Raw genomic sequence first — 25,067 nt, 5'->3', positions numbered from 1 at the left:
TTGTCTTTCTCATGTACAGCTATTTACGGGTAGGTCCCATTTATCCAAATATTCTATTTGGGACTGCACAAAAGGATTGTCTCATTTATAGAGTTCTTTGTATATAATTGGAGAATTGGCAGATTGTCTTGGGTTTCTGAGCTCTCGCCCTCTTTCCGTTTTAATCTTTAATATGGTTCTAGATTTTTCCTCTGTACTTAATAATCTTGCCAAGAGACAGTCCGCCTTATTTGCTTTTATTTAATTCTTCCGTTTGAGGTATGACTGTGAAAGCTCTGCTGCCTTTGTTTGTAAAATGTGTAATTGGCCTGTAGCTGCCCTATATTCCATCCTTACTCATTCCCCCAGCTCCACTAGCACCTACATCCATTACATCCATACGAGCCATAACTTGTTTTAATTTATCTTCCAGTTCCCTTTTCAGGAGTCTACTTTCTCTATTTCGTCCGGCTTTTATGCCTATAATCTTTTCTGTAATTGTGCCCTTAAACACTTCCCACAGCATAGGCTGGCTCGTATCCCCCTGTTTATTATATTGAAATTACTTCTCTATAGCAGCTCTGATCTCCTCTTTAAATATATATGTGGGGTATTTCCACTTCCGTAGCCCCAGAGAGCCTGCTTTCCTCAATCTAAGGGATACAGTAGAAGCATGAACAGATAAAGCCATTGCTCCCACCTCTACATCCATGACCAGACCCAACAATGATGGTGACCACCATATATAGTCTATCCTCGAGGTCCTATGAACATATGAGTAGTAGGTATAACCTTTCGCAGTGTCCCTCTTTTCCCTCCATGCATCTTCCAAGGAGAGCCTTGATCTACTTGTGTTCCTTCGAGGGATTGCCCTCGGAGTGTGCTGTCCCTGACCACCTGTCCACCCCCGGGTCCCAGGCCATATTAGTCTGCCAATATTATTTGACCATTGGCAAAAATCTCTAATTTGACCAGCATTGCCTGAATAAACCTGCCTTGTCTGGAATTGGGAGCATGTATAGTAGCTAGTGTACACTTCCTCTTGTCACTGAAGGACTAAAGCCAAATATTTCCTCTTGGTATCCTTCTCAGAGGCCATCAATGTGAGGTCAAAGCTGTTATAAATAAGCTATCAACACCCCTCCCTTCTACCCCGTGTTGTTGGACTGGAAAATGTGTCGGTATCCCTTTTATCCCAAGTTTGTTTATCTCTGATGTGTGCATGAATCTGCACAAATCACCTATCCAAACGCACCAGAAAACTCAAAACCAAGCCTTAAGGATAGCTGCTGGAGCCCCACCCTTCACAAGAACATCGGACCTGCATAGAGAGCTGGCCATCGAGGATGTTGGATGAACATCTAGCAAAGCTAAACCAGAATTTCTGCCAATGATTTGATCAGAATGCAAATCCTTTTGACAGCATCCACGGCCTATCGCTGAACTGACCCTGTCAAACCAACTCCATTGTGGTGATATAAAACGAATCAAGAAGCAACCCAAACGGTTTCTAAGCTTTCAACCAGAACATTTGGAGAGTCTCAGCCTTGGTGTCCATAAAGCCACGGACAGATCAAAAGACAAAGAATTGGGTGTCCTTCCAATTTAATGAAGTAGAAAAAAAAAATTCTACCGCTGCACTGTGATCTAGAAAGCAAAAAAAAGTATCGTAGTTGCTACTAATGGCATGCTCAGCGACCTACTGTTTACTTGTCTTGTTTTATCCTGTCTTTTCTGTTTGGTCAAGTGTTGCCCATGTGTTTGATATGCTGTAGGTGATTGCTAGAATTTCGGTTAGTGCTGAATATAGTTTGAGTAAACCAGTTCTTCTGTAGAAGTTTATAATACCCTTTTCTTTTATTTTTTCTTTTCTTATTCCCCAGGATGACTTTTCTGATGAGGAGAACTTTGATAGGCCCGCTTTGCGGTCCCCCAAGAAAGTCCTACGTTCCAGCCAAAGTTGTTTGTCTACTAATGAAAATGGCGGGCATGCATTGAGATCATTACGGAAAAGGCCTATAAATGGGCAGAACTCTTCCGACTCTAGTTTTGATAAAAGCCAAGAAGCTCCCACACGTGCAGAGAAGAAAGTGGAGGGGAAACGCTTTACCAGGTAATCCTACTTTGAATTTCAGGCTAAACTCTGGACCATGCCGTAGGTCCTAAGTTGATTCATGCATGGTTTTCCTGTTGCAGACCAGCTTCAATTTTGATCAGCATCCTTGAATTTCACACTCTGGTATCTAGTTGCTACCTGCGAAACTATACATTGAATAAATCATCCTATTTATTTTCTGTTTTTAGCTTCATTAATTAGACATGGCTAGTTTCTATTTGTTAAAATGCAACCACCCAAGGGGCAGACATTCAAGTTGTAACTAACTACCCAGCCATCAAAAAGTCACTTGCCACCTGAAATCTATATCTGGCCAAAGCACAACATTTCTTACTCGCCAATAGTAAACTTTCACTAGCCAACTGCAAGTGCAAATTTTGTGCCCCTTCTACCAACATTTGTCACTTTGGAGGTTTCTGTTTGTATATAATGGATTTGAAGGAGTGAGTTGGATAAATTGTATACTGAATCACTGCAAACTAAATTGCCTCTTTGCAATGTTGCTGGAATAGTGTGACCCGATAGGGTACAATTGTATTTGTGGCGACTCCCAAAGAGTCTGGTTTAGTTCGAGTTTAAAGGCAAATAGGCCGTGGTTGCTGTGGTATTGCCTGCGTCCTGGCACATGGTTTGTCTGGGAACCAAAACTCCAATGTTCCCAGTGGGTAAGTTGTCGAATGATTTGACAAACCTTGTATGTTAGTGGCCCTGGCGGGTGGCTTGTTAACCAGTTGTTGTAGCCATTAGTTAGTTAGATCTTGGATATTGAAATAATGGAGCTAAACTCCTGACTTGTCAACAGTGAAGGTTTTAATGTTGTGATACACATGAAACCAAAAGGCCTAGCGATTGGCTAGGTACAGGTGAGAGGGGAGCCAACGCGTGTTTTGACCGTAGTGGTATCAAGGCAGCACGATGATATTTGGTCCTGTATAGTGTTGTAGCGCCTGGTGATAGCTTCCCAAATCTTCTGGGGGGGGGGTGGGCTGGTTAGCCAATCTGAAGAGGTCGAATGGTGCTCCGTGCTGCGGTGTTCCGACCCTGTTGTGTAGAAGGTACACTTTTTCTTGATTAGGTTGTCCCCACCCTCTGAGGTTCCACCAAAACCCCCCCACCCCGTGCATTGGGCTGACTTTTCTATGTTTTTTTTACTTTGTTTTTCCCTCCCAGCCACCAGACCTAATTCAAAGCCCGACTGAGTGGCTCTATCTTTTTTGCATTGCCTTAGAAGTACCTATTGACACCTAAGGCAGGATACCTGATGTGGCCCAAAGAGCACCCCCTGCCACCAGTTAAAGATGGCGCTAGGCCGGTGGAAGCTTTTTCCTTTGTGTGGAATAGCGGGGGCCTTTTTTTGTGTGGGTTTTTTTTTTAAATTTTATTATTTTTTGGTTGTTCTTCTGCATCGCTAAATTGAGGTACCCTTTGTTTTCCTGAAGCAGTCATTGGTTATTCCTTATTGAAGGGTGAAAATATGCAGTTTCAAGTTACTACTTCGCTCGGTCTCCACATGCACCAAGCACACCATTTCTTACTCTAGCCGACTGCAAATGTTGATGTCTGCCTTGCTCTTCTTTTCCTGACGCAAATGATTGTCTGAGATAGAGTGGGTTCCCTTTCTTTCAGCCTGGGTGTGCTGGGGGGGGGGGGGACAAGGGGGAGGGAGTTGTTAAGCCGTTTGCTGACTACCCCTCTTTTTGAAATAATACTTGGTGTGCGATTGGGTGCAGTTTTCACTCGATGCCTCCTGCGGGGCTGTACAAGTAAACTAATCCCCCCTCCCAATTCACTCACCTGATCTACTGCTTTAACTCTACCTGCCCTTCTGGAAGCCCTGCTACTCGGAAGGACTGAAGCTTTACACCCACATCCTTTAACATTCCACTCAATCCATGGTGAAGCTATTCCTCTCCAGAAGACCAGAAGGTACTGACTGTTGCTCCTTCATTCTTGTCCAATGGACCACCCATCCGACTCGAAGATCCCATCTCCCTGAAGCTCCTGACCATACCTGCATTTGTTGGATCCAGACATGAGGACCACTTTGCTGCTCAGACCCTGAAGACTCTGCCATTTGGCCTTAGTTTCTTCATACCGGGGCATCAAGCAAGTGCCTTGGTTCTGTTCCCCACCCACCATCCATCCTACCACCACCTGACTCCGGGTCCCCCACCCCAGAAACGGGAAGCTCTAGGTACCTGTGCTGCGGTGTCCTAAAACTGTATCCCCCGTCTTGTTGCTGTGGGAGGCTCCTCAGCAGTGTGCCTCAACAATTACCTGGGCCAAGCAGACCCCTTCCAAATCCATAAAATGCCAGATCCTGAGCACAAAGTTGACTTCGCCGACTACCGGAGACTGAAACATCTTTGCGTTTCTGCTCCTCTGACTCAAATCCTTGACCTCGGAACCACAGAATTAGTAATATTACTTCCCTAAGTGTGTCCTCGCTGGAGCAGTCTGGTTACTTGCCAAAGGCCACAGTGCCGCCTCGGGAAACCACAAACCTCCTCTAAATGGTTTCTTGGACGCAGGGTACTGTTCTCCCCTCTCGCCAGTGCTGCTGGTGAGTCTTTTCTTGGGCTGTATCTAAATCTGTGGCAACTGTGGATCGTGGGATTCAACTGCTTCTTCCTGCAGGGTCAGCCTTTCCTTGTGAGGCTAGAGAGGTGAGGCCACTACGCAATATTCCCCCTAGGGGTGGCTGTAAGCGGAACCTCATTGGGAGAGACTCCCCTCTTGTGGACAAGGACTCCCGCTCAGTAGAGTAACTTACTAAAACCCTTTCTCGTGGACCAACTGTAATATAGGGGCTTCAGAACAAGCCACTGTTGGTTATTGTGCCTTTAGGACCCAAGATTCAATCTGAAGAAATATCTAGTTTTACTACTGTGAAGAATGAGCTAGTAATACTGATTGCGCAGTGGTTGGAAGCCAACAGTACTGCGACGAGTAAGAAAGAATGAGCAATAGAGTTCCCAACTAGAAGAGAAAAACACGAAGATCATAGTCCATCATAAGAAGGAAGGATCACTGTCAAGGGGAAGTGAAACCTGGGAGTTTTAAATCTGCAGTGTCGTGGAAGCTGACCAAGACCTGGAGTGCCTCAGCCTGGAGGAAGCAACCAGTTGTGTGGAGGAAGAGCTGAAAGAGCAGAAGGCCAAGGAGAACAGGAAGCAAACCCCAAGAGAGCTAGTCATGAGTGGCAGTGTTGACCCATGAGAGGTGGACACTGCAGTATGGCAACAAAGTTGAGAGCGCTATAATGCTGTCCCCGCGGAGCCACACAACGTCTGAGTGAAAGCCGAAGCCATCCTGACTTCAGTCCCTATCCTGACTTCAGTCCCGGTGATGCCAACCTGTCTGGAGCATGGTAACTGGGAAGACGGGAGACCCGGGAAGGATCACGTGGATAAAGAGTACCATCAGCCTACTCGTCCCAGTGAATAACCAAATATCAAGAGTCAGAATCATTCAGGGACATACCTACATGTTCCATTGAATGGCCTAATACTAGGAAGGGTGAAACCCATCACTGGAATCTGCTAACTCCACAGTGACACGAGGGAGAACCAAGAGAATGAGCATCATTACAGAGCTATTTTACTTGTCTCAATAATACACAAACTAGTCAAGAGGAACTATTAGGTCTACTATATTTGCCCCAAAGAGAAAATCGGAAAACCAGGCAAGGAGAGTCCTGACATCAGATATGTTATTCATAAGGAGCTGAAGAACCAGAAGAATATGGAGAACAGGAACAAAGTAAAGGGGCATCTTATAGTAGATATTGAGACTTTCAGTGACACTTAAGAAAACACTAAGTCAGAAACCGAGACGGCAGGGCAGGAGACGTTTACGAAGGGGAGTCAAAAACTCCTAGAGGAACTGTACAAGCTAGTTCAGGAGATGGTTTTTAGTCATCTGAAAAATGATCGCCCAAGGCTGGAGAAGCCTATCCAGGAGTCGCTCTCTTGGGTTTTTATTTTTGGCTTAAGTGGTAGGGTCAGTGTAGGTTCGTTTTTGAACAGGCAGCAGACTGTTTATTTTGGACTGCACAGTAGACCACTAGCACCCTGGTTGGTTTTGTTTGGCAGGGAAATCCCCAAATTAGGGATAGTAAAGCCTTTTTACTTATTATTTAAATATCAAATGTACAAGAATACCCAAAACTGCTCTGTCTCCTGACCTACAACCGTACCTTCTTTCACCAGGAGGTTCTTCTGTTGCTTCAATTCCAGATATGCTCCTTGGACCGTTTTGTGAAGGGTAACCTTTAACCGAAAGCCTGACTAAATCTACAAAACTGGTTGCCCATCGTATCTCTGAAAACATTATGCGCTCCATCCCTGATCGTCCTTTATGACTGGACTGCCTGTTCCTCCTTCATTGAACAGTTAAAAAAAATATATTTCTCAAATCCATTGTCTGACCACTCCTGCAGCTGACGAAACCCTTGCCTCGCTATGTCCATGGGGGGGGTCCAGACCGAGGGAGGATAAAGGGCATGGCCACGTCGACAATTAAGGCCTGTCTGTTTTCCTGTATAGGGACTATAAAACGCCCAGAGTCTGAGGCTTCCTTAATTTCTGGGACACCATATGAAGTGGGGCCCATAGTAAATCTCTTATCTAGAGGACCTCAAATCTCAACCTAAAAAGATAAGTCCGGGTGCTCAAATAGGATCCTCAACTGTGCAGCTTTCTAATCATGCTGGATATCTGGGTAGCAAAACATGCCGCAATCCCTGGGCAAAGTGACAGTTGAGTGTTTAATTCTGGGGACTTTATTTTGCCTAATAAATTGATTCTGCATACTCTGTAATTCTCTTAAAATAACAGTCTGGGATAATCTTAGACAAGGGCGAGAAGATTTTGAGCATTGACTTTCATGTGAACGGATATCATCTGACCGCACCAAGAGATCATCTGAGGGTGTTTGGGGGGGGTAGGTGGGGTGGGCATAGTAGGGAGAGGTGGTGGGAAGCTAGGTCTTCAGAGTCTGCGGCATGGGATCATAGTTAAAAGAAAATCGGATCTCTCTGGAGCTGAATGCCCAAATACGTGACTGCCAATTTCTCCACCCCCACAATTCATGAAATGTAAATCTTTCACCATTAAGTCGCAGAAAAAGTAAGTTAGAACATTAAACCATATCATGAAATATAAAAAATCCTGGGGGTTATGCAACCTTTGAATTGTTATGATGTATATGATTATAATATACATAAACTTCATTTATTGAATGAGACGTTAGTTGAACGTTGGATTAAAAAACTGATACAATTAGTTGATCTCTTAAATTATAGGAAGTATTGTTTCTTATTCATTGAAAACATTTTGAAATCTGACTGAAAGTTCCCTTTCAGTTAATTTAGGTGTGCAGGGGACGGGAGTGTCCACTATAGATGGGTAAGGCAGATACAGGCGAGGCAGTAAAGGTTGAGAGTAAAATTTGTATCAAGAGAATGATAATGTTATTTATATAGCGCCTTTATCCAAAGCGCTTTACAGCGCACATATCACCCAACCGAAATTGGTTCTCATTTATCGACCTTGGAAGGATGAAAGGCTGAGTTGGCCTTGCCGGGATTCAGACCTGCAGATCATGCTCCGATCGCAAGAGGCGAAAGAAAATGGGAGTCGAGAACAGAGAGAAAAGGGTAGAGTGTACAGTAGAGATGGAGGTTAAAGACCCCAAGTAATACAAGAGGAGTAGGACTAGGCAAGATATGGGATAGAAGATGATCAATATCATTACAGAAAGAACCAACCGGTCCAGGAAGACGATGAACAATAATAAATGAGATGGCGTGTGGTGTAGCAAAGATTTTGTATGTAAATTCAAAAGAGTAAAGGGGAATTATAGGGCGAGGTATAGAAAAGAAAGAAGGATGATAGAGAATGCCAGTGTACCCCCCTCCCTCCCACCCGCAACTAGTGGCTTGGGGGTGGTGGGGTGGGGAAAACGAACAGATGTCGTAAGAGTAGCAGCAACTGTAGTATTATGGGGTAAAATCTAATTTTCAGTAATACATAGGAAATGGATGTGGAGTTTTAAGGAATATGTCCAAGACCGCAGTGTATTTATTGCCCAATGACCTGGCATTCCAAAGGGCCAGGTCAATGGTGGCGCTAGTATTGCAAACCAAAGGATAGATGAGATTGGAGTAAACACGGGTACTTGAAGGGCTTTCAGATGACAGCGTGGATATTGAAACCAGTACCTTGATGGAAAAGCTGGTGCCAGGAAATTATTTGCCTGTGTGTTGATGGGAAGAAATTAGGATACAGGGTGTCGTGGCTACAGCCGCGTGTTGCCGCCGTGGACGGCCATAGACAGTACAGTGAGGCAGGGGGGATGGCCAATATTTTCTGGTGTTGTCAGGCAACGCAACGCAACTGAAGTTCCTCCTTGTTCCGGAGGAGCGGCTGACCACGAGATGAGCGGTGTAGTTGTCCGTGCCCTCACAATCTGGGCTGATGGTGTCAAACACAGAAAAGAAGCTGTCAGCACAGCCGACCGCACGGCGCATGCAATCACCTCAACAAAGCAGAGCTACCACATTTCAGGGGAACAAGGCCCACAGGCTATTGGACTCCAAATTGAAGTCAGGAACGGAATTGCATGCTTGCACGCCCCTCTTAACACAGACAAAGCAAAGAAATGTGAGGGAGTGGACACATACTTTTCCTAGCTGATGTCGGCTGGCTCTACAGACAACGCACAGCAAATCACACAATATATTAAGCAGGCTAATCTCCCTAGACTTTCTGACGAGGACAGGGTGCCCCTGGAATCACCTCTTCAATAAAGCTCCCAGTCCAGACGGCTACCTGGCCCACTTCTACAAACAATTCAAAGCCTTCCTGAGTACCCTATTAATAAATCTGTGCAATTCATTCCTAGCTTCAAAAACTGACCCCCCACCCCCCCCCCCCACAATGGCAGAATTGGCAATGATTGTCCTCCTCAAGCCCAGTAAACCGGTGGAAGTGTAACTTGTATCGTCATATTGCCTTGCTGAATGTGGAGGCGAACATATTGGGTAAGATCTTTGCACAGAGGCTGTCGGCGGTCCTACCCATCCTTGTATACCCGAATCAATACGGCATCACAAAAGGATCTATCCATGATAAAACTCCTAGAACACTAGGCAGACAGACCAAATTGGCTTTCTTGCTGGTGGCGCTGGATGCTAACCAAGCATTTGACAGGCTGGAATAGGGTTTTCTCGTGGACCTTTGTAATATCTGTTGGATTCAGCCATAATTTCAGAATGTGGGTCAGTCATTTGGGCGGCTCCCTTCATGAGGATTAAAGTTGATGATCACACAACCAATTTATGTTAAAAGGCGCATAAGTCCAGGCTGCCCTCTAGCTCCCCTCCTATTTGCCATTGGAATGGAACATCTCGCAAGCAATATTAGCTCACACAAACCCTTCATGGGATCGCAGTGGGTCCAACCACCCATAAAATAGCCCTTTACGCAGATGACATATTACTATTCCTTAGTACCACAGAGCAATCACTTCCTCAAATGATGGAGAACTTGAGGTTTTTGGTGGTATCATAGTTAAAAGAAAATAATCGTAACTCTCTATATCCCACGGCACTGAATGTTTCAGAATGAACGCATGGGATAAACCGCCTGGAGGGCGAATAACCCCTGCAATGGTTGAGTAGATCTCTGGAGTATCTAGGAATACATGTCACTCCATGCAGAGCCGTCCTCACTTCTTTTTCCGTCAACAAACTCTGCTCATTTGGCCAGGGAAGGGCCATTGCTCTTGGATCCCAACCATCTGGGTGGGGATGCGAGGGAGGATCACCTGGGAAGGGGAGACTTGGGGATGTCTTTGGGTGAGACACAGTATCCCCAATTTCCATTCCATGATGAACACTCAATGCCAGCTGTATTTATGGGATATTGCTACCCATTTCCCTCTTCCAGGGATACCAGAATACATACTCGACACAGGAATACTAGGAAGAGGGCAAAGGAGAGGTCCATAGACGAGGCATGCTATCCCCCCTTTTCTAAAGAGAACCAACCTTACACTTCCTTTATAGGCTATTGTAAAATTTCCCCTCATTCAGAGCATTGTAGTATTCAGATGAGAAGGGGGCCAGAGGACTGTTGTAAGGGGGAGGCATGTCCCAATAAATGGTCCGGCAAGTACAACAAAGTGTGCACACCTGCAACCTTTTCAATGGTTGCAGGTATATAAAAGGAGAGGGAAGCAGCAGACCAGGGAAGCAGCAGACCAGGGAAGCAGCAGACCAGGGAAGCAGCAGACCAGGGAAGCAGCAGACCAGGGAAGCAGCAGACCAGGGAAGCAGCAGACCAGGGAAGCAGCAGACCAGGGAAGCAGCAGGGCTGGAAAGCGTGGCCATCCGAGGTGGAGCAGGCAGTATATGGGCTGGGAAAAAGGGCGCTGAGAGAAGTGAAGCTAGGAAGACGGAGAGGCCATTGCAGGCCACAAGAGGGTTTGGAGCTGAGCGAAGCCCATTGCTGTGTTGCCCATTGGAAGTGGGGAGCACAGACGCTGCCAACCACTGCAGGAAAGATGGAGGCTGCAAGCTCTGCTCGCCAGAGCTCCTTGGGTGGGAGGGAGGGGTGCGAACAAGCACTTGGAGACACAAGCAGTGGCTGCACGCTGGTGAGTGATGGGGAAGGTTCACTCGGGTCTGGGCGATCCAAGGGGCGTGGTGTGGGTGACGGCGAATGCCGAACAAGCAAGAATACATGATAAAGGGGGCTGGAGACCAAAAAGTGAACTATTTAATACCGAACAATTCGACCAGCATGTAATCTGTTTGAATGCTAAACTGAAGGAAAGATGAGAATACCACATTAATGAAACTGAACGTGATGTGCATTTACGAACAAAATGTATTTAAAGAGAACATTTGCAAATGAAGTGAGAATGAGCAAAAAAACAACCCACTATTGGATAGTGTGAAAGTGAAGTGGTAACCAGGAGAAATACCACGAAGAAAGTGTGTGATAATCACATGTTGACAAAAGCCATTAAAAGTGCACCAGAAAAATAAGTGGACTTACTGTTGTAAAGCATCATGGGTTATCAGTTGCATGACCTTTGATGGGTGGACCGTGTAGTCTGACAACTACACCTAAACCGAGGAACCCTTCCTTGGAGTAAATACACCAAGAGAAGTCAAGAGGCTAAGGCTGGTCGGCCTAAAAGTTGTTCGAGTGATGGAAGCAAAATGTAAACTAAACAAGTTGTTTTGACTGTGAATTTGAAGCCTGAACTGTGAACTTCTTTAGCGCCTATACACCAACTTGGGGAAGAGAACCCCGAGACAATCATGTGGAACTGTGTTGTGATTAGTGAAGGAAACCCTGAGGTCCTTTTGTTGGAACTGTCTTGAAGTTGGGGAAGGGAGCGAAGGGCAAGCCTGGAGCTGGAAGTAGCTCAAAACTTTAGTTTGAACACAGTTTCTTTCATTACTGACATCCCTACACATTGTTTAGCTTTAGTTGTGAGGACAAGTATGTTTTGGACAGACTTTTAAGTTGCACTTACTGACTTAGACTATCCTTAGTTTATTTAGGTAGGGAAATCCCACCTTAGAATAGGTCAAGTTAAGCCAGACATCATCCTGGCGTTTGAGTTAATAGACTGTTTGTTGGAACTTGGAATCTGTTGCCTGTGCTTTGCTTCATGATGCCTTCACAGGAGAGATGGTTCCCCTTGGAGATCTCATGGCTAAGACGCATACATTCAGTTAAGATGAATGTCCTGCCAAGATTGTTCTATTTATCTTCCTATTGGCTTTCCTGCAGTTCCTGCTCATGAAGTATTCAGAAGATTTTCAGGTTTATATGGGGAGGTAAACATCCCAGGGTGTCTTGTAAAGCTCTTTTCCGGCCCATAGCCTTTGGAGGGCTGGGTGTCACAAATGTACATGGGTATCTTAAGGCAGCTGTTCTGGCACACCTAGGGAAATGGAGGGGGAGCCATACACATTCAGGGTGGCCATGCATGGAGCAAGCACTCTCTTCCCCCCCTGATGTCACCCTTGCGATTGAGGAGACATGAGCGGTCGCAAGGCGATTCACTCCTGGACTCTGAAGGAGACCCCGTTCTATTGGGTTGCAGCCCATAGATCCTGGGACATGCAGCCGGGCCTGGGCTCTTTCTCCAGTTTCAGGGAACCCGACCTTTGCTCCGAGACTGAATCCAAAAGCATTAAACCAATTGTTTGGGGGCACACCTGGCCAGTTCAGAGACTCTTACAACCGTGGCCTTTGAGGATTTTAAAGCTTGGTTTCCCTACCGGAAATGGACTACACTACGCCCCACCCAAACCATCTCCTTGCCACAAGTATCCTAGTTTTAAACCATCATGTATCTCGTCTGAGGGTCCAATAACGCTGGGGCAGAGGAGAAAAGAAAACCATCAGGATACACTACGCGTGACCTACATAAGTACCCCTTGGGACATGTCGCCAGTAGTGAGCGATGGAAGCCCCACCTAGAACAAAACCTGGATAGAGCTGTCGGCGGATCCGCCTCGTGGCAAGTGCATGTTTGTACAACATACCTTTGCCATTTAGTGCTCACCCCCCACCTCTTTTGCTTACTTTGTACTAGCTTTAAGTACTATTTGCTGCAATAATTATTTCATCTGTTAAACTATTCAACATATGCATTCTTTGTTTTAAAATTGCAATAAAGTTGAGTTTAAAAAAGATCTGTTCAGAGTTAACATCACTGAATGAGACCAGACTGAGTTTGTAATAGTGTTTTCATTTGCAATTAATTACATTTGTAAAGCGCCTTTTGCCAACGGCGAAATAGTATGCCACTTTGTAGTTTTAACACATGTAAAACTACACTACCCATTTTCCCTGTCCAGTTTGTAGTTGCCATGCTTAAAACGTATCCAATACAAACATTTTATAGTGAATTGGTCCTGGATTTAGATCTCTTTAACTTTTTGAAAATATAAATGCATAAAACAACTTTTTGATCAAAACTTGTTTTCTTAACGTTGTGAGGAAAACTATATACAGAGGTATTCACTAACAGTTGTACAGTCAACACCTCTCATATACATGATGCTGTTGAACATTGTCATCCTATTCTAGGGTTTTGGAAAAAGTGATTGCCCAATTTGCCTGTTCAATCTATGCCTGATCAATATTTCACACATATTTTGCGATAACCTGCTCTTCTTTTTCACATAATTGTCGTCCTCTCCAGAATCTAATAATATTCTACAGTGAAGGATGTACTGGCAACAGTTAAATGTAGCAAACGCCACAACATTTCGTACTTGTTCACTTCTGTCTGTTATCATTAAATATGCCTAAGGGTTCTTAAACATTTCAGAGTCTAAAACCAAACCAGCATTCATGAAGACCTGTAGGCTTGGCTTTGCAAATGTAGAGCATTGATTTTGTTCTTTGATGCCTCCTTTGAACTTTCTACATCTACAAAATGAGTTCTAGCTTCATAGTGTAAGGGAACTGCGACCTACTCTGCCAAACGGACCTTATCACTCAATGACACTATTTCCATCCATGTTGTATACCGCCCTTCGGCCCTATCCTCACATTCGAAGACTACCTTATGCGCATTATGGGCACTGACATTAAACCTACGTCTAGATCCATTTTACTAGGGAACCTGAATCTGGGTTTGAATGATGCGTCTGACCACAATGCCACTGCGGCTCTCTGGGATTCGAACACTGTATTAAAGATCCCACACATTCCAAGGGCCGAACAGCACTTGTTGAAGGCCGAACAGGGCTTTCAACAAGTTCTGATTTTTGAGGACAAAGCTCGTTTGCAATGTTTTATGGCATTTTGTGTGTCCTGGGAACAAAATCGGGATCCATTCCATGAGTATCCATGGCCAACACAAGTCAATGTCAGAACTTTCACAAATTCAAAATCCATATCCTGGTATATTGGCTTGGCCACCCTTTGTTTGCCTCGTTTTGTAAAGGCTATGAGGTAACTAAGCATCTCAAATGTTCCTGCAGTTTTTGCTTCTTCCCTCTTAACGTTCTCGTTGTGTGCAAGTACAGTCTAGTCTTGTTCTGGCCTCCATACCATCTATGCTGAAATGCAACCTTTTTGGGCCTGTACTTTAGGCACATATTATGGAACACCTCAAAATCTCCACTGACAGAATTCCGAGAGTCCCTTTAGGTCTCTTGAAAGCGTTTTATCATACACAATCTCATCAAGTGCTTTGTGTGTAGGGGAACATGGCACCAACCACTTCTTGCATTCCTGCTCCCTCGATAAAGGTCAGTGTGCACATTCGTGAAAATTTTGGTTTTCTGTCCATGAGTGTACGTTGGAATAATGAACGCCATTTTTCAGCTAGAGTTTTGGAGCTCCACCAAAGATGGTTGCTGATAGACTGACAGCACTTTAAAATATTTTCAGAACCCCTTTTTATTTTATTTTTTCAACCAGCAGCTGTAATTTTTTTATTGATTTGGCAACGCACCATGCATCAAATTGATGCTGAATATGTGGAAACTGCTCCCGTATGGCCTTGGCTATTGAAATGTGCCTGCCGGTGGCTATCGGGTCTATTTGCGTTCTCCTAGTTTCCAGATGTTCGATGGATTTAATGAAACCATGTTTCTCCATGGCCACAGATGATGTACTTCAGAGACCTGCACGATCACCGAACTTGCAATTATTTTCTTTTTACATTCCATGTGTTTAAAGTTGTATGTGCAGTACTTGGTGGAAAATCCTGGACTGTCGCACTGTACGTCGCGAGCTAGCCTGAAATGTTTGCCAGAGAATGTACTGTACATTGACATCTGTTCGACTTTCCAGGCATGACTAATAGCAGGGAATAAGAATTCCCTTTTGATATTTGTAGTACTGGGTATTCTGGAGGGAGGCACAGCTGGCCCGGATTTGGGCTTGATGCCTTGCAATACAAGAGAGACTCATTCACTAATGGCTCCCCGGAATATATTGCCTCTTAATGTTCACATTTCAGCATTTGTATAATCTCTAGTAGGCAGCTGTCGGATACTATGTATTTTTGCTCCTTTTAATAGCCAATCGCCCAGCGGTACTGTGTTTTGTGACTCGACAGTGGTGGACAATTCCCCTAAACTAGGCAAACTGAAGTCGAGATCTTGAGCAAAATCCTCAGTCAATTACGTTCACGCTTCAGCCTCTGTTAGTTCAGGCTGTGATGTTACCGTATTAATTGGAGAAACGGGTAACATTGAATGTTTGTGGGGTGGAAAAAGTTTAGAGGGGGGAACATTTTTTAGAGGGTGTAGATTGTGTCAAAGGGTCTACGAGCAATTGAAATGAATGGTCATTGTCTTCAGTTTCATCTGGTCGAGTTTGCACAAAGTAGCAATGGTCCATGGTAACTTTGTACGGTTTCCAGGTGAGATTCCATTCATTTTCTGGCCCCTGGACATATGCATCACAAGTCTGAATATTGAGTGGACCACGCTGCGCCTCAAATAGTAGTTAGTCCATTGTGAAATCGGTTTGGCAAGCGACATCTTTGGTTTCAGTTGTCTGTCTTTATACGCCTCTTCCTTCTGGGCCTCTATAGATTTTTAGAAAAACATGCTCAATGTTTAGCACACATACAGAAGATGGGATTTTCCAACTAAAAATATTACGACTAAAACATCCACTTAAAAACTTCACCAAAATAAACAGGTTCGTTCTTTACCCTTGTTTACTTACTTTGCTTCGAAACCGTGACCTTCTCTTGGGCGACCGCAACATTCAGCTGAAAAAGTGTTTTTGTATGGTGTAATCGAGCAAATTTCATTTCCATGCAAACAAACATAACCAACTTGACGGACTTGAAAACATTGCAACATTACAAAATTGTATTCCTAATGCAATGTGATGCCAAATTGAATTTCATGTTATGTATATGTCTGGTCCCTGTGCCTCTTCTAATTCCACATCTTGTGTACATTCCTTGAATAATCTTAAAATCTTTCATCGCGCAGAGCATTTCCGCACAAAGTACTTTAAAATGATCCCGAACCATATACTATAAGGTTTGTTGTTGCAACACAAATGGAACATTCGTATGAGCATACCCTCAAACAGTGTACATGATTTGGTCATAGGCATTCAAGATTTCACCTGATAACCTTCTGAGATCATCCTGCAAAAAAGTGATTTATGTCGGTTTCAAAAGTAGTTTGCTTTGTAATGTTTCCTTTGTAATCTATTCTGCATTAGGGAGGAAGTGTAACGTTGGACCCAAAATCAGAAAAGTTTGAAACCGTGAAAGGTTACATGCATTTCAGTCTCAAAGTATATCCTTTGTGTCATTTACTTTCATTCTAGCAAGGGAACTGTAAGTACGCATACCTCATACTCTGGACCTGTTGCGAAACTGATTGTAGTTCCAGCATCCCCCTATAAGCACAGTACTTGTTTTAATACGGATGAAAAAGCGCAATGAAGCTAAAAAAATGAGATGCAGACGATGTAGTACTTGGTGGCACACCCATGCATGCCACTTTGCACGTAGTTCAATTGCATATGAAGGACTATAATTACTTGATAGGTGAGTGAGGTTGATGTTGACTCTGGAAAAGTAATTGATGCAGAATCTTGCTCCTTCATTTTCAGCACATTCGAAAATAGTACAATGAAAAAAGTAAATTTAGTATTAGAAATGGGGCCACATCCAACGCTCTAAAATATAACTTTGTGCAAGTCGGTAGGGCTCACCATTGGGATACTAGACATGACGGTGGTTTTGTCACTGATGGTCGGTGCTTCCATTAGTGTGCACCACGTAAAGCATATGTCGACCAACACATCGAAAACATTATACAACATTTAACCCTTTAAGTGCCATGGGTATTTCTCCCCAGTGCCAGGGCCTTTTTTGGTGATTTTGGTATGTGGCCATTCAATGGCTTGTAACTTTTTTGTTACATGAGATATCTCGGCCAAATTTGGCTCCTTTTTTTCCCACATGTAGGCGGTCGTAACGCCACCCAGGAATCCCAAGTTGCTGTAGGGGGGGTGAGAGAAAATAAGGAAAAAGTGTGAGAATTTTTTTGGGTTTTTTCAAAAAATGCCAATAAAATGATGTACAAAGAAGCCTGTGGTTTTTTCCTTGTAAGAGCTAGGAACAAATGGTTTGCTGTGCTGAGTTCCCCAATGTCGTGGCTTTCAGGAAAAGGTTGAGTGGAAATGGAAAAAAATTATTTTGATGTGGTTATCAACCGTTTTGTGAGAGGTAGGCGATTTTTGCCATTTTTGCCAATTGGACATGCATGGACGGAATGCAGGAAAAGGGCAGGAAAGCCAAATTGGAGGACAGAAGGGCATATATTTCTGAAAAGTAGACAAAATTCCAAGTTTAGGAAGGGGTGATTTGCATAGGTCAGGCAACAACTAGGTAGGGGAAACTGCCATCGAATGGGGGAAAAGCGGGAAAATGACTGAAAAAAAAGGTATGTGTTGGACATGGTTGGCTTGGTACGGCAATGGCTTCTATGAATTTTGAGAAAAGCAATGCTCCGCTACATTCCCCCGACTCTTGCAGTTAGGAGAGCATACAATTTTTGTTGTGTTTTTACAAAACAAGCATTACCACAAGCCAAACACTGAGCCATGGTACACAGGAGTTTTACGCTCACGGCCTGACCAGACGCACTTAGCATGTATAAATTGGGAAAACCAATGTGGTGAGGAATGGCAGCCATACATTTTTTGAAAGAGCACAGGCAGACCTTTTCAAGAGTAGGTGACTTGTGCAGGTTACAAAAGTGTATGGTGGCTAAAGCAGCGACTAAATGTAGGTCACATTTGGGAAAAGAAGGGGTTGTGAGACAAAGGGCACCAGCAAATGGGTCAAAACGTTATGAAAACCACACAAACACAACACATGGCCTACCGTCCCGCGTTCCCACAGGTGTCCCGATGAAAACGGTACCTCACATGTGTGGGTGCACCTACCTGGCCGCCAAGGGGAAAGCCTAAAACACAAGTAACCCCAAGTCTGTTTGCAGAGGGAAATCTCAGACATTCTGCCGACCGGCACAATGTACAGATATGGGCCTCGGGTGTCCAAGCCACCAAGGAAAACAGGGAATCCCATGCATTTCCGAAAAGAGGACACCCGTGGGAATCCGCAGAGGTATGATTTGCGCACATCGCCCCAGAATTTATTAACCAGACACCCCCGCAAAGTCCAAAATGTGCCCCGGACTTTGCGGGGGTGTCTGGGTAATAAATTCTGGGGCGATGTGCGCAAATCATACCTCTGCGGATTCCCACGGGTGTCCTCTTTTCGGAAATGCATGGGATTCCCTGTTTTCCTTGGTGGCTTGGACACCCGAGGCCCATATCTGTATGTTGTGCCGGTCGGCAGAATGGCTGAGATTCCCCTCTGCAAACAGACTGGGGGTTGCTTACGTTTTCGGCTTGCCCCTTGCCAGCCAGGTAGGTGCACCCACGCATGTGAGGTACCGTTTTCATCGCGACACCTGTGGGAACGCGGGACGGTAGGCCATGTGGTGTTGGGGGCGTGTTTCGATGGGTGCGCCAAGCTAAATGTGCGGAAAATGCGTTTTTTTCCCCCACATTTCGGACTTGGCGGGGGTGTCTGGGTAATAAATTCTGGGGCGATGTGCACAAATCATACCTCTGCGGATTCCCACGGGTGCCCTCTTTTCGGAAATGCATGGGGCTCCCTGTTTTCCTTGGTGGCTTGGACACCCGAGGCCCATATCTGTATGTTGTGCCGGTCGGCAGAATGGCTGAGATTCCCCTCTGCAGACCGACTGGGGGTTGCTTGCATTTTCGGCTTGCCCCTTGCCAGCCAGGTAGGTGCACCCACACATGCGAGGTACCTTTTGTCGGGACACCTGTGGGAACACGAGAAGGTATGACATCTGCTGTTGGCGACGTGTTTCGGTGAGTGGACACAGGGAAATGTCTCTGAAATTGGCCGGAAATGAAGACAATTCTCAGACATTTCGCTCTGGCCACCCACCGAAACACACCGCCAACAACACGTGGCCTACCTTCCCGCGTCCCCACACGTGTCCTGATGAAAACGGTACCTCACATGTGTGGGTGCACCTACCGGGGGCGCAAAAGGAAAAGGGTAACCGACTGGGAACCCCAAGCCATTCGCCACTGCCCATTTTGTTCATGTGGGCAACCTACAGATTTGGGCCTAGGGTGTCGAAGCTAGCAAGGAAAACGGGGAACCCCATGCATTTCCCAAAAGAGGACACCCGTGGGAATCCACAGAGGTCTGACTTACGCAAATCGGCCCAGAATGTAATACCCAGAACCACCAGCAAAGACCCACATGGGAGAAGGGTGCCCAAGGCCAGGGATATTACCGCCGACTTTGCTGGAGCCCTGCGTTACAGCTTCTCCCCACCAAGGAGTCTCGGCAGTGTGCCAATACCTCCCCGAAGGGAAAAGCTGTAATGCAGCCCAGCCGCAACTCCAGGACAGTTGGAGGTGATCTGCCCAGACGGGCCATTCCCACCCACCCACACCACCAACAATCCAGCCCCAGTCTCACCCACCCCACTGACAGTGGGCCCTAACCATAGAATAATAAAAAACAGTACTCCCATAACGTTGCAGCTGCTCGGGTAGAAAAAGCTGTAAACAAAACAAAGAACATGTTACCTACGGTCACACTAGCAAAATGTAGCCCTCCCCGGGGGCAGATAAGGGGGGGGGGGCTGTCCTGCACTCCTCCCTGGGCTCAGGCGTCCGTTCCTAGGAGCAGATATCTGGTCCCAGGGAGGGCTGCATGACTTGGCACCCACTCCATTGCGGGTGGGGGGAGGGGGTCAACGCCCCATCCCATTAGAAAATTCCCTGACCCTTTGGGGTGCCCCACCGCCCCTCCTAAAAGGCGTTCCACCATTTTCATTTTTTTCCTTTGGTAACCCAACTCCCCTTGGTGCAGAGGGTCAAATTGGTGTGCCAATCTGGCGCCGGGGTGCCCAAACCTTACTGCCCCACCCACTGGGGGGGCCTGTCCCACCATTTTTGGGGGCCCTCTCCCCCCTCACCCCAAATGGCTGGCAGGGCCACCTCATGCAGGCATCCCCGGGCCTCCTACAAACAGCTGTGTGAGGTACACCCCACCTCCATTTGGGGTGGGGGGGAGAGGGCCACCACAAAAGGGGGGGCAGGACCCCCAATAGATGGGGCAGTAGGGTTTGGGCACCCTGGGGGCAGATTGCCACACTAATGTGGCCATCTGCACCAAGCGAAGTTGGGTAAACAAAAAAAATAATACAAATTCATAGGCTGCTTTTTAGGGGGGGGGGCTGAGGGGCACCCTAAATTGGCAGCGAATGAAGTACTGCAACGGGGGTTGGCCCTCACCCCCCCCACTCCAAATGGAGGGCCCCACCTCATGCAACCCTCCCTGGGGGCCGATATCTGCTCCTAGGAAGGGGCATCTGACCCCAGGGAGGGATGCAAGAGGTGGGGCCCCCCTATCTTCCGCCAGGGAGGGTTGCATGAGGTGGGGCACTCCATTTGGGGTGGGGGAGGGCTGAGGGCCACCCCCCGTTGCAGTACATCATTCGCTGCCAATTTAGGGTGCCCCTCAGCCCCCCTGAAAAGCAGCCTATGAATTTGTATTATTTTTTTGTTTACCCAACTTTGCTTGGTGCAGATGGCCACATTAGTGTGGCAATCTGCCCCCAGGGTGCCCAAACCCTACTGCCCCATCTATTGGGGGTTCTGCCCCACCTTTTGTGGTGGCCCTCCCCCCCCACCCCAAATGGGTGGCAGGGACACCTCATGCAGGCCACCCTGGGACTCCTACAAACGGCTGCGTGAGGTACATCCCACCTCCATTTGTGGGAGGGAGAGGGCCACCACAAAAGGTGGGGCAGTACCCCCAATAGATGGGGCAGTAGGGTTTGGGCACCCTGGCGGCAGATTGCCACACTAATGTGGCCATCTGCATCAAGCGAAGTTGGGTAAACAAAAAAAATAATACAAATTCATAGGCTGCTTTTTAGGGGGGGGGGCTGAGGGGCACCCTAAATTGGCAGCGAATGATGTACTGCAACGGAGGGTGGCCCTCAGCCCCCCCCACCCCAAATGGAGGGCCCCACCTCATGCAACCCTCCCTGGGGGCCCCCCCCTTCCTGGTGGCAGATAGGGGGGCCCCACCTCTTGGATCCTCCCTGGGGTCAGATGCCCCTTCCTAGGATCGCGTGCCCTGCGCCCGATCCGCGGGCAGCAATGCCTCATATGTGGTGTCCTTGGAAAGGGGAGAAAGTCCCCTTTCCAGGGACACCACTTTTTGATCAATCCCTGGTGGTCCAGTGGGCCCCAGGGCCCCAAACCACCTCCCCTCGATTTCTTTTTTATTTATTTTTATTTTCACCCCTGGGGGCAGTGATTATCTGCCCCCAGGGGTCTCTGGCGCTGTGGCCCCATGCCTTGGGGCCACAGGGGGAGGGGGGCCGCTTACCTAGTAAGCAGCCCCCCCGCGTCACAAACGGATCTTCATTTGATCCGTGACGTTGCTGCCCGCGGATCGAGGCGCCCTGCGCCCGATCCGCGGGCAGCAATGCCACACAATTGGTATCGTTGGAAAGGGGAGAATCTCCCCTTTCCAACGATACCTGCCTTGATCTCCGGCTTGAAATACAGCCGGAGATCGAGGCTGACAAAGAAGGGAACTCACCTTCTTTATCCACCGCAGCAGCCGAAAATGGCTGCTGCGGTGGATTTACTTTCAGTTTCACGCTGTGAAACTGAAGGTAATCCAGCCCCCTGGCAGTGAGGGGGGCCTCCCCCTCACATAGCCCGGGGGTTGGATTACAGTTTTGAGCGATCCCTGCTTAGCAGGGATCGCTCAAAACAAGGTGCCGAAAAGGACGAGCTATCTCGTCCTTGGCACTGCGTGTGCATGGTCAAGGACGAGATACCTCGCCCTTGGCACTTAAAGGGTTAAGGGCACTATGGCAGTTTTTGCTAAGGGTAACATTTCACTGATTTTATTATAGGCTCCCGAAAACAGGGATAGAAGTATACTAAGGTGAAACATTTGAACATTCTGTTGAATCTGGTAACTATGGAGTAATACAACTTTGCTGTTAATAAACACTGAAAGCTCTAAACAGTTCATGAAGTTACCTTTTCAATACAGTACTTTAAATAAATCGAGCTCATTGAGAGTACTTATTTATGCAATCGTCCTACATTCCAGGAAACATAACAAATTCATCGTCCACTACTCGCCTGATCAGTGTGTGCTGAAATTGAGTCAGAATTTCATTTGGAAGCAATTTCCAAAGAATTCTGGGTCGATGCTTTTTTGTGTACTTTGATAGTACATATCGTCGGTAAAGTGAAGGCTGCAGAGGCGGGATCGATTGGCCCTCACGTCGTCCAAGACAGCCTGCGCTCTACTTTCAATCTCGTCCACTGGAACACTGTAATTTGTAAGCCATCTTCCTAAAACAATATCCTTCGAGAATGCATACAGGACTGTGCCCTGAGTTAGGGCATGACTCACAGAAGGGCAACCGATAACGATACATGAAGGCATTCTTGAAGTCTGATCTGTATAAAAAATATAATTATAACAAATACTGTATGAATGTGAATAAAGGAATTCTAACACTGCTTTGTCTGAAATAATTGTTTTAAATAAAGAAAACCTGTGTAACCTAGTCAAATGAGCCCAGCGATAACTTTCGTATAGAATTGATATACCGCAAATCGTAACGTGTTACTCATCCGTTGAACAAACTTACAAGCATCAAAAGAAAACATGCTTGCAAACGTGGACCACGAAACATTCCATTCTATTACAATGCACAGTGATGCAATGTGCTATTTACTGAGATAAAAATACATCAAACATTCGATAATGGAAGTCTTTGACATAAATGAACATTACAATACTGGGTACATTAGGTGGAAATCAATAGAAACTTTCAGAGCCGGGATCGATGAACATGGGGGGGGGGGGGAGTAAATAGGTGACCTACCCTTATTTGGACGAACAAATGAGCCGATTCAGCAAGCAGGGGAACAAGTAGCCATTTAACAGGTATCCGGGGAACAGGTAGTTCAATGACAATATACCTTGAAGATCGCAGAGATGTTCTCCTGGTAAATGACATGGTGTTTTTAAAGGCTTAGAATAGTGGGTGTGTATGTGAATGTGTGACGTGTTCGTTGACACCTACTCAGCCTCGATGCCAATGTTTCACATCTGCCATACCCACCAAGTCCCCTTGCGAGCGCACAGGCCTGCTCGTACAGCCTATAGGGCAATAGGGCCAGGGTTCAAACGCAAACTCCTTGGATTTTAAACCATTTATTTTTTATGAAAGTGGTATACTTTTTTGGCCTATGTGTGCCAGCTTGATGAGTTACTTCAATATGCAGCTAGTAGTAGTGAACATTGTTGCTGAATATATATTTTTTTACATGCACAATTTGCATCACATTTTCATCAAAATACTCACCTTTGTGTAATATTCAATCCGTGCCCGAAAAGGAATAGCGACTGTGTGCCACGCTTTCATTGGTGCCCGAGACAATCTTATGGCTCTGTACGACCCTGTTCATAGGTGCCAACTGCCATTGATACGAGGGAGGAGAATGGATGGGGACGAGGTGAGCGCAGAAGGCCCGGAACACTGCTCAACGGAAGTTGATTGCAGGTATGGGGTCTTAAAGAGTGGAGTCTGGGGAAACTGGGTCTGGCCTGGTCATGTGGACAACAGTGATGATGGGCCTGGAAGGAAGCTGCCAGCAAGCGCTCACCAGACAAGATGTAGGTCCCCAACACATGGACCTGAGAGCCCACAATGGGGCCCGTCGGTGAGCTAAGGCGGGCCAGTTCCTGTTTCATGGTACAAGTGACCAAAAAGTACAGAACTAAAACGCTGCACACCTGTTGATTTGTGACAAATGCAGTAAACTGTTTTGTTTTGGCAATAAGTCTGTGGCTTCTATTAAACCTAACAATAATAAACCAAAGTGTCTGCATTATTTTGTATGATGCGTAATACATATTTTCAATGCTACAGAGAGGCTAGCTATTCAACAGCTTGTGGCACCTTGTGCGTCCACACCCTCCCAGCTGCCTTTCGAGCGCATGGTCTTAGGTGCGATCTGCCATTGATACTGGGGAGGGAGATGGATGGACTTGAACAAGGGAGTCTGGAAACACTGGGTCTGTGGAGGCCATGTGAACAATGGTTGCTGTGTGAAATAACCCTTTGAGGTGCACATGGTGTTTGGCAACTAGTGTTCCACCTACCCAGCCCACTTGGGAGCGCATGGCCATAGGCGTGAACTGCCATTGAGATTGGAGGTGGGGGTGGATGGGCATTAGATGAGCGCAAAAGCCCGGAACACTGCTGAAGGGATACAAACATAATTTTATTGCTGGGGCTGGGTCTTGAAGAGGGGAGTCTGGAGGATCCCTTTGCGTTGTACATGGTGTTTGGTACTTTGGCCGTTTCCACCCATCCCGTACCGGAGGGGGGGCACTGGAGGGGGGATGGATGTGGACAAGGTGAGCACAAAAGGGCACCAACCATTCTGTCGTGACCCTCCTGGACGATTGAGCGTGTTCTTGACTCACTGAAAAATTCAAACAACTATTCGTATGTTCTCATTTGTATTTTATTTCGTTTGGTGATGGTTGATGGCACAAACAAACTACATATTGTATACTTGAGGTTGCAGCACAGTTTGTGAAAATCCCCTGTATTGTCCGCTGTCACTGGGGAATTTGACGGGAATGGCTCGAACGACACTGATGGGTATTACTTGTCGAACGCGTAATCCAAGCATCCCATAAAGCCCCTATGTAAACGAACAATGGACCACCAGCCTGTACCACCTGTGAAAGGGAAACATACATATTTTAATTGAATGAACCTGATGAAGTGTACCACTTTATTTGAAAATTAATCCTAACTTCCATGTCA

General features: G+C 46.2%; 1 protein-coding gene across 1 annotated transcript in view; it reads left to right on the top strand.

Moving 5' to 3' along the window:
- The window catches only part of ATAD2 (ATPase family AAA domain containing 2), a 750,324-nt gene that overhangs the window by 45,323 nt on the left and 679,934 nt on the right, over window positions 1-25,067 (top strand). The window contains exon 2 of the mRNA XM_069621583.1: window positions 1,863-2,092. Within this exon, the coding sequence (XP_069477684.1) occupies window positions 1,863-2,092 (230 nt within the window). The remainder of the gene's footprint in view (window positions 1-1,862; window positions 2,093-25,067) is intronic.

Source organism: Ambystoma mexicanum, chromosome 5q, assembly GCF_040938575.1.
Source record: "Ambystoma mexicanum isolate Mex_15411 chromosome 5q, UKY_AmexF1_1, whole genome shotgun sequence".
Taxonomy (NCBI): Eukaryota; Metazoa; Chordata; class Amphibia; order Caudata; family Ambystomatidae; genus Ambystoma; species Ambystoma mexicanum.
This window is presented reverse-complemented; position numbering and strand designations above follow the sequence as displayed.